The sequence below is a fragment of the Artemia sp. Qi Xiang Cuo genome, chromosome 20 (assembly GCF_049724085.1).
Source record: "Artemia sp. Qi Xiang Cuo chromosome 20, ASM4972408v1, whole genome shotgun sequence".
Lineage (NCBI taxonomy): Eukaryota > Metazoa > Arthropoda > Branchiopoda > Anostraca > Artemiidae > Artemia > Artemia sp. Qi Xiang Cuo.
The window spans coordinates 41,592,640-41,603,385 of NC_142813.1; the positions used below are offsets into that span (position 1 = coordinate 41,592,640).

Here is a 10,746-nt window from a genome sequence, read left to right on the forward strand (position 1 = left end):
ATGTGTCTATCCCTTACATCCCTAGCTAATTGCTTTTAAAATGTGTAAATCCATAATTGTACGTGTATTAGTACCGTCCTACATTTAAATTTTCAATTTCAATTTTGGATAAAATTTGAATATACATAGAAGTACTATTAATTCAAGATGTTATAGCTTGGATATGGTATGTGATTTATTGGAATTTGTTCTATTTAATACATTTATAAGATTTAATGGGAATTTATATAAACAAACTGTAGGTATTCCTATGGGTGGGAATGCGAGTCCATTCATAGCAGACCTGTTTTAAGTCAATTAGAATACGAATATATGATTAATAAAAATAGCCCAAGCAATGTAAAATATAACCTTTCAAATAATAAAAGATATCTGGACAATCTCTTAGTAATAAATTGTGCAGAGTTTATTGAGATTTCAAAAATATTTATCCACAAGAGTTAATTCTTGAGCCTAGCTATGGGATGGGATACTCCGACCATTTCTTAGATTTAAATATTAATATTTCAAATAATAATAAATTAGTTTTTAAAATATATAATAAAACGGATGATTTTAATTTTGAAGTAATTAATTTTCCATTCCTTGAAAGTAATATGCATTCAAATATTACTTATTCGGCTTATTATTCCCAATTATTTCGGTATGCACGAATATGCAGTAATTACACAGATTTTAAAAATAGATTTAAAAAGCTGAGCGAAAAACTGATCTCAAGAGGTTTTTCTGCCAAAAAAATTAGTTGGCAATTCAAAAAATTTTGATTTATGTATCATGAACTTTTAAGTAAATATACAAAAAACTGTAAAGAAATACTGAATGATATTTTAATATAATTTCTCTTTCGCTTTTCTTTTTTGGAATTTTGAGTTTGTAGATGTTTTCAAACAAACTTGAGGATCTTTAAATTTTTAATTGGTTCCAGATACCAATAAAAGACACATCTGGAACAGTCTTCATTTGTTCCAGAATGGTCTCTGCTCAGTGACCTCTGGGATTTTATTAAGGAAACATTGAAACACTTTTTGTATGTAATTTTTAATAGCTTGACTAGTATGTATGTATTTCACAAGTTTTACCTGACATAGGGTTACCATATAGATCTTATGGTAGAGGCTCCACCGTGTCGGGTAAAGAAAGTAAAGCCTCGAAACCCGTTAAGGCAGGTGATATTTCTTCTGATGAGCCCTAAATGGAAGGTTCTACTTGGAAATATTTTGCTAGATTTAAGGTGCTTTTGCTTGTAACTTTACAACGACTTACATTTATTGATGACGACTTTGCATTGATTTGGACATTTCTATTTGGCTGATGGTTCAGATATACTGTTTGGTCCTAGGTAGTTGGATAGATGGGTAAGGTGAAAGCCTCGTTCAAGTGCAGATTTGTCTCAATTTCTGGATTAGGACGACAGTTTTTTTTTTTTTTTTTTTTTTTTTTTTTTTTTTTTTTTTTTTACCAAGTAATTACCTCTGAAACATAATATAAAATTGGCAATGAATAATAATTTTGGTAAGAAGTCCTAGTTAATATTACTACAAAGTAATTTCGGTTGGAAGAACAGAAGTATTAATGTTTGTGTGGATGGAAATTCTGTGAGAATTTTGATCTTCTACATAACTGAAGCCATCACAACCTCTAAAACAGGATTTTCTTATTGGTAAATACATTACATAGATCTGTTTAAATACATTGTAGTATTTCATAGAAATAGAAAATAAAACCATTTAAAATTGCTGAAAACTAAGTTCCATGCAGTATTTGCCGACCTCTTTCCATTTTGCCACTTGCCTTTTCCACCTCTGTGCTGGTAGAAATGGGAATTAACATTTTTGCTGTATAGCAAAACAAATTAATTAATTCCTAGTCCCCCTACCTCTTTCAAAATTTATCTGAAACCTCGTGAAGAGTAAGCAGTTTGTATATTAAAATTTACTTTTTAGGAATCTACCCTAACCCCACCTAAACAATGACTGACCCCCCTCATTATAGCTGATCCGCAATTACAGATCGCCAAACGTGGCCTAAATTTCATTACAAATAAAGCGAATCAACTTGGTTGAATCCAGTACTGCCACCGTGTGGCATTGCTTCTTTTACAACTGGAAAGCCTAAAATATAGTTATTCATACTTTAAAATCAATTAGCTTCTCAGAATTTTTAATTGATTGAAAATTCATCCTCTTTGGGGGGAAAGTTGTAGTTTTGTGCCCTAAAATAGCAAGAAAACAAGACTTTCCCCTGGTATGGTCATTTAAAAAGGAGCTTTAAATTTACGTTTGAATGAGCTCCCTCCCGGAGCTCATTCAAACGTAAAATTACGTTTGAATGAGCCTGTATGGTCATTTAAAAAGGAGCTTTAAATTTACGTTTGAATGAGCTCCCTCCCGGAGCTCATTCAAACGTAAAATTACGTTTGAATGAGCCTGTATGGTCATTTAAAAAGGAGCTTTAAATTTACGTTTGAATGAGCTCCCTCCCGATTTTCTTGGACCTTTGGTTTGATACAATCACCCCTGAGAAAAAACAATTAAACATGCATCAAAAATGTTTCTTCTGAAAAAAAAAATGCAAAATTCCACATTTTGAAGATTGGACCTTGAAACCTCTACAGTAGGGTTCTGTGATATGATGTACCTAATAAAGAGCTTTTCAATAAGATTGCTTGTTTTTTTTTGGGGGGGAGTCCCTTTTTTCAAAAATCAGGCCAACTTTCTCAGATTTTTGGTTTGGGGTGGGTAACAATAAACTGAAAGAATTTAAAATATTCAGAATTAGCATAAAAAGCCAATACTGCTGGTGGAGCAATTGTCAAAAGAATTAAATTTTTAGTTTTGGTGAATATTGGTCCAATTCAGTCTTTACTTCCAGCTTTTTTTTCACAAACTATTTGATAAAATACTCTGGTGAAAATTTTTTTGGGGAACTTGTTAATTTTTTTTTTTTAGTTGCATAGGACAATAAAAAGAAAAAGGGTCGATTTGACAGCTGGATAGCAAGTTTAAATTTCGTTTTTCTTTTGCTATTCTATTTTTTTTTTTCTTAATGTAGGAATATATAATGGATTTAAGTTCGAGGGGAAGAATTGTCCTGTTAAGAAAGAGGTATATTTTACATGGCCGTTATAAAACCAAAACATGGTATCTATGCAGGCAGGTTAATTTTCGAGTATCTCTACTCCTTGTGTAAACTACTCTAAGGTGTAGGAAATTGTACAAAGGCAAGTCTACATCTGTTATCATAGGCAGCGCGCTAGCGCTGCCTAAGTAAAGAATGATGTGGGCACAATGTGTTTCTTTTTTTCTCCATACCCAGGCACTTCGTATCGAAAGAGTTGTCGTAGAAACTTTTAAAAGGGCCCATTCGATTGGAAATTGGAGTGGCTAGTGCCCTTTTTAATAGTCGAAAGTTATGATTGTAGTGCACCTCGCCCCCTCCTCCCGCACCCATCATTTCCCCACACCCGATCAATCAAAATTTTCAGAGAGCCATTTTTTTAGCAGTATCTTATTTCATGAAATAAAATACCTTTTTGAGAAGGAAAATCCCCAAAAACCCACAGGGTAAGAGTTTTAGGATATGCCCTGAGGTCATATAAGATCAAAATTGACACAATGTACAGTTTATTATTTTGTTTTCTTAAAAGCAGGGCACTTCATACAGAAGGGGTCGTCGTGAAGACTTCAAAAGGGGCTCATTAGATTGGAAATCGCGAGTTCTATGCCCTTTTTAATAGTCGAAAGTGATTGGAGCGCACCTAGCCCCCCTTTCCCCCACGCCAATCATTCCCCCAAACACATCCAATCAAAATTTAGAGATAGCCATTTTGTTCAGCGTAGTTGATTTCAAGATAGAAAATGTGTTTTTGAGGAGGAGACTCCCCCACAACCCTCAGGGAAAGGGTTTTAAGTTATGCCCTGGGGGCATATAAGGTTTTTATAGAAGGCATTGTAGAAACTTCAAAAAAGGCTCATTCGATTGGGAATTCAAAGGGGTAGTTCCCTTTTTAATAGTTCAAAGGGATTGGATGGCAACTAGCCCCCCCCCTAACCCTTGCCCATCTTCCCCCCAAACACATGCAATCAAAACTGTGAGTTAACCATTTTTTTCAACGTAGTTGATTTCCAGATAGAAAATAAGTTTTTGAGGAGGACACTCCCCCACAACCCTCAGGGCAAGGATTTTAAGTTATGCCTTGGGGGTATATAAGGTTTTTCATAGAAGGAGTTGTCGTAGAAACTTAAAAAAAGGCTCAATCGATTGGAAATTCAAAGGGCTAGTGCTCTTTTTAATATTTGAAACTGATTGGAGGGCAACTAACCCCCCTCCCCTTCACGCCCATCATTCCCCCAAACACATCCAATCAAAATTTTGAGATAGGAATTTGGTCAGCGTAGCTGATTTCCAGATAGAAAATATCTTTTTGAGGAGGACACTCCCCCACAACCCTCGTGGCAAGGGTTTTAAGTTATGCACCTGGCATATTTAATGCATTTATGTCTCGCTCTAAGTTTAGTTTGACCAATTTTTGTTTTTTTTTAATTTTTTAATTGATTTTTATACAGTTTTAATTATTGACTTTTAAATGATGTTCACTATGGTTTTCTCTATTTCGTTGTTGTTCTTTGCATTTTTAGTGTAACCATTTATTTGTTGTCGACTCCAAAGTCCGAATTCGGCCCTTTGTGGGCTTGTGATAGAGATTTTTTTTAAATAAATATCTTATCTCTTATCTCTCTCATATAAGGTTTTTATAGAAGGCGTTGTCGTAGAAACTTCAAAACAGGCTAATTCGATTGGAAATTCAAAGGACTAGCGCCCTTTTTAATAGTCGAAAGTGATTGGAGGGCAACTAGCCCCCCCCCACCCCCATCATTCCGCCAAACACATCCAATCAAAATTTTGAGATAGCCATTTTGTTCAGCGTAGTTGATTTAGGAATAGATAATATGTTATTGAGGAGGACACTCCCCCACAGCCCTCAGGGCAAGGGTTTTAAGTTATGCCCTGAGGGCATATAAGGTTTTTATAGAAGGCGCTGTCGTAGAAACTTCAAAACAGGCTCATTTTATTGGAAATTCAAAGGGCTAGTGCCCTTTTTAATTGTCAAAAGTGATTGGAGGTCATCTAGCACCCCCCCCCCCCACACCCGTCATTCCCCCAAACAAATCCCATCAAAATTTTTAGATAGCCATTTTGTTCAGCATAGTTGACTTCCAGATAGAAAATATGTTTTTGAGGAGGACACTCCCCCAAAACCCTCAGGTCAAAGGTTTTAAGTTATACCCTGGGGGCATATAAGGTTTTTATAGTAGGCATTGTCGTAGAAACTCCAAAACAGGCTCATTTGATTTGGAATTCAAAGGGCTAGTGCCATTTTTAATAGTTGAAAGTGATTGGAGGGCAACTAGCCCCCCACGCACATCATTCCCCCAAACACATCCAATCAGAATTTTGAGATAGCCATTTTGATTAGCGTAGGCTAGTTGATTTCCAGAGAGAAAATATGATTTTTAGGAGGACACTCTCCCACAACCCTCAGGGCAAGGGTTTTAAGTTATGCCCTGGGGGCATATAATGTTTTTATAAGAAGGTGTTGTTGTAGAAACTTCAAAACAGGCTCATTTAATTGGAAATTAAAAGGGCTAGTTCCCTTCTTAATAGTCGAAAGTGATTGGAGGGGAACTAGCCCCTCCCCCACGCCCATCATATATTATTATTGATTATATATTATTATATATATATATATTATTGATTATACAAATTGATTAAACAAATTGATCCTTTTGCCAGGAATCCTTGTAGTTTAAAATTTACTGTATGCTGTTTCATTTTGCAGGCAATTTAGTTGCTCTTTTTATTTGGGAGTTCTTTCCTAAAAGTATTTAAAAATAATCTTATTCCTACAAAAAAAATTCCTGAAATATATTCCATGTCACCCAATCACCACTGATACTTAGACATTTGGCCCCCCTCCTGGAAAATTTCTGCTGGCACCCTTGACCTAGAGAGTTTCCACTCCCTGAATGCCTTGTAACAGGCAGATTTAAACAATAGCCAACAGTCTCAGAGGTTTTCAGGTATAGCTCCCACCATGTTTGTGCAAGGTATAAAGACAATAAAACTACCATCATCAGTAAAAAAAAGGAAGAAAAACCTCCAAAATACCTCTGGTTGTAAGTTTCCCTGAAATAACATCCAATGAGAAAGCTGATAAGGTATAAATCCAAGCTCTATTGAGAAGCAGTTGAGGGCAAGAGACTCTAACTTCATATCCTTTTCAGTGATATCATATTCTGAGTACATGTTTAGATATTGCTTAGTTCCACCACTTTCATCAGGCTAAAAGAACATTATCATTATGCATCAAATTGGAGCCAAAAACAAAACAGTCATACTTCCACATAAAAACAGAGAGGAGGATTATCCCTAAGATATTATGGCCAAAACAGCACTTATTTTGTATTTAACAACATCCCCTTCCACTTCAGCTGTCATCTGCTAAAATCTACAACATGCACTTTCCAAGCTATCCAGAAAATTTATTTGAAAAACTATTACAAAAAAGGAGTTTTTCAAAGAAAAGCAAAGAGCCATGTGCACACCTCAGACAAGCATAGAGTGCTACAATGGTCACAGTTGCAGCCATAGCTGCAGCCTAGTAAAGATAGCTTTAATCTGGATACATTTATAAGGTACTGTTAGAGATCATATTTGTGTACCAAGGTGTTAAACAAGGTTCTGTTTTAAGTCCCATAATATTTAATAATACTGTCAGAGCAGTCACTTGACACTTTCTGCCATACCTAATAGAGCCATTCATCAATGCAAGTTACTTGTCATATACAGACTTTCTTTTTTTTAGCTGATAATCTAGATGCACTTCAGAATGCAATTAATATTGTTTTCTCTAGACTGAATGAAAATGGTCTTTCTGTTGATACTTCCAAAACTGAGCTTCTTGTTTATGGACCAGAGACCACCTTCAATGATACAATCCGATTTGGTCCAGCTACAATTCCATCTTCCAGTTTACTTAGGTATTTATTATGCCTTCCATTTGGAATGGCAATTAGATCCACAAGACAGCTTCCAATTGATTCTTTGAAAGAAAAACTCAGAAATTCTTATGATCTGCTTGACAGGGTAAAGGGCCAATTTGATTGGTGAACCCTTGGTCAGCTATATAATGCATTTTTAACACCACATGTGTTGTTTCTTACACCTTCTTGGAAACATTTCTCTGCCTCTCATAAAAAGCAAATCTAATCATTGGTCTTTTGGTTCTGCAAGTGTTTTCTTAGTATCTCTATTTGGACATGTAATACTAACATTTCCTGACAGTATAGTGTTTTGATATTTGTCAAAAACAGATGAACTGTCACAAGATTTGCTGACCATTGTAATAAAGTTATTTATTTTCTACTGATATGTCTTCTATCAAGTGCCTTGCACTGCAAGTTGCAAAGTGTCATAGTATCTTACCCTTGTTAAGTGAGCACTTAAAAGTAATATTGTCAATAATTGTATGCAATTTTTGTCAGTGTCTTTTTTGTTTTTCTTTTCTTTTTTTCATACTCCTCTTAGTACATCTTTGCTATATACAGAGGTTAACAATAAACTCTTATTATTTGCTAGTCTAAGTGAAATTGTGTAAGTTATATAGAAAGCCTATCTACTTATTGACAGAAAACAGAACACATTATATGAATGTCTTATCTTTCTCTGGGCTAGAATAGACTGCCAATTTAATGGTTTTAGAATACAGAAAAACTCAACCTACTTGGTCTCTAAAATTCATTTCAATTCAGGTTTGTTTTCATGGAAAGTAGCTTTGTACACTAGCAACATTTATACTAATTATAATGATGCATGCCACCTAGATCTTATGGCAGTATTTACCAACTAAAAAATGTTTTGATAAGTCAAGGTTTCAATTGCTGTCACATCAGTATTTTTTATCTTCTTTTATTCATCTTGTTATCTTATTATTTTTAATTTTCTTAATTACTGAATTTTAATATTGAGCTAGTAATACTATACCTCCTAAACCTTCATTGGACCTTAGACTTGGTCTTTTTTCAAAATTGGCATTATTTTCTTCATATGAACCTCCCATTGATGAGAAATGACAACAAAAAATAATTCAATCAGAAAAGTTTTATATGTAGCCTAGCACTATACAGGGGCAATGGGAGGGAAGTGGGTGTGTGTTACAAATTTGTCACAACAGTAACCATAAGCAAATATAAAACTAGTATTGAAGGGGAAATTGAATGGTTCTTCTCTTCTCTTGTAATGAAAAGATTTTCTCAGTGTTCTTCAGGATAAAAATCAAGCATTAGCTTTTATTTATTTTTTTTAATCCTGCCTTATAGTAAAAAATTTATAGTAATTATCAATGAAGGTTCCTCCTGAGGAAGAATCACTATGATTGATAACTAAAAAATAATGCCATTATGTTCCCTATTACACAATCTTCTTTTTGAATAGAATGGTCACTACTATAGTAATTGTATATCCTCTCCCCCTCTCCAATCCAAATAGGGCCAGATAAAGCCCTAAACAATATATCAATATATTGTTTTTCACCACCAAAACAATCACACCTCTGTAAAATGGGCATTTTATACTTTTACTACTCTATATTGTCATGTCATTATGAAACTATCAGAACAGTTAGATAAATATATTAGACTAATTATTAACAAAAAAAAATGTAAAAACTTAATTATATTGGAAGACAAAATGAAAATCTGATTTATAGAAACTTTCAACATATTAAGAAAGAATGTTATCATAGTGTTTTCTTACTGTTAAGTACGTAGCCTAGGTGTAGTGGTATATCAGAAGGTGGGAGGGGGGCAAAATGGTCATGACAGGTTTCAGTGGTTGTCATGTCAGTGTTTTTATCTTCTTTTATTCATCTTGTTATTTTACTCTTTTTATTCTTCCAATTTTTATAATTTAAATTTTCACAGTGGCAGACATTATATGCAGAAAGCAGTGGTGTCTAATCATGAAACTTCAAAGAAGAGGCAAAATGTGTTTTTTAATATCTAAAGGGGGGGGCAAATTTGTCCTTTTTTAAATCTTTACAACACAAATACTATAAAAGACATTTTCAATGAAAAAACCTGAAAAGATAATAAATTTTTTAATTCCTCTCCCCCCCCCCCCCAAGGGTAAATATACAGTCTAAATTACTTCTTGCATACTTGGCTCTTGGGTAAATTTTTACCAAATCATATTATTGACTTACAAATAAAATGAATATACCACTCAATGCCTTTTTTATGCTCTTTCCAAATATAATAATCATTTTTATCAGAATTTTTTTTTACCTCCACACCTATATATACAAATTCAGGGTATATATTTGCACATTAAGGGGGGGGGGGGGAATCTGGGGTAAATTTTATTTCTGATGTAAATGGGAGGTAAGTTTAAACTTTACCCCCACCCCCCCTAATGTGCAAATATATACCCTGAATTGGTATATAGGGGTGGGAGTAAAATTCATTTTCAACAAAAATGATTAGGCTATTACATTTGGAAAGAGCATAAAAAAAGGCATCCAGTGGTAGCCTATATTCACTTTATTTGTAAGTCAATAATATGATTTGGTAAAAATTTACTAGCTCTTGATGCTTCTAGATTTTTTTCAAGTAAAAAAAATCTAGGCCCTCAATTCACACCACAGAAGGACAGAGTAGAACATTAGATGGGGGATATAGCCTAATGATGCTGCTCTTTTGTTATTGTTGTATTTCTTTCTCGAGCATTGTTAATGCATGGTTACCCAAAATACCCCTATATCTTACTTTGATAATGGCAATCCCTATAATGAGAGAACTTTGAGCCCCATCATTGGTAGGTCTGTAAAATCCATTAATTGCAATAATTTCAGCTTGGTGTGGAATGTATGTAAAAGGTATTTCTTTGTCTGTGGGGAAGGGCTGATTTCTGTCATCATCCCTGTTTGAAAAACTAAATAGGTGAACAGGTTTCCTTAATGCTGCTAAAACAATTTTTGCCCTATTGTTGGCAAGTTCATTCAAAGCAGCGTCTGAGGTATCACCGCCTTTTTGTTCAACTTCCTCAAGGATTGCGAGCGAATAGACATTTGATTGATTAGGTAGGCTCAGTGAATGCAACTCTTTAAGATTCGCGTATAGTAATGCCATTTCAGCGTCCAGTAATTCGAAATCTCACGCTGCTATACCTAGGTTGCCGATTACGTTGAGGCTCAGCTTGACCACCGAAGAAAACTAAACCCAAACAATAAGCCAAATTATTGGGAGCCCCGCGAATATTTATTTTTTTTATCTTTCCATTTTCCCATTAAATGGGATCGGCCGAGACCAAGTCCATTGACTTTGAATTAAAATCCAGTTTCCATCATGCCATGGCTAATTGCAGATAAAGCCAAGACAGATAGTCTGAGGGAGAGGCAAAGCTAGCATAAAAGCAGTCTCCATTTTGCAGATTCTGTAAATCTGCACCGCCAATCTGCAAATTTTATTTCAATGGAGACTTCTTTTCCGGCTCCGTATTGGCAGTTTGTAGATACTTCAACCTTTGACGTTGCTTTCTCTGCAAGATGGCAGAATGGCAGAATCTGCCAAATGGAGACTGGCTTTCAGCCTTTTTCAGGACTGTATAAAAATGATGTCATTTTCATTTGTTGATAGATAGTCTATCATCCATCCTAGGGCAGAACTAAGGTATATAGTCATAAAACTA

General features: G+C 34.7%; 1 protein-coding gene across 3 annotated transcripts in view; it reads right to left on the minus strand.

The window, feature by feature from the left end:
* Nucleotides 1–10,196, minus strand: part of LOC148940214 (KICSTOR complex protein kaptin-like) — a 66,389-nt gene extending 56,193 nt beyond the window's left edge. For 2 of the 3 annotated variants that reach the window (XM_089106183.1, XM_089106181.1), the window contains exons 1-2: nt 9,825–10,195; nt 6,169–6,342 (exon numbers count right to left, since the gene is read on the minus strand). In XM_089106183.1, coding sequence (XP_088962309.1) covers nt 6,169–6,342; nt 9,825–10,187 — 537 coding nt within the window. In that variant the 5' untranslated portion in view covers nt 10,188–10,195. Of the gene's footprint in view, nt 1–6,168; nt 6,343–9,824 lie in introns of all 3 variants that reach the window. The other variant, XM_089106184.1, reaches the window with a different exon arrangement.
* Nucleotides 10,197–10,746: the final 550 nt, after the last annotated feature.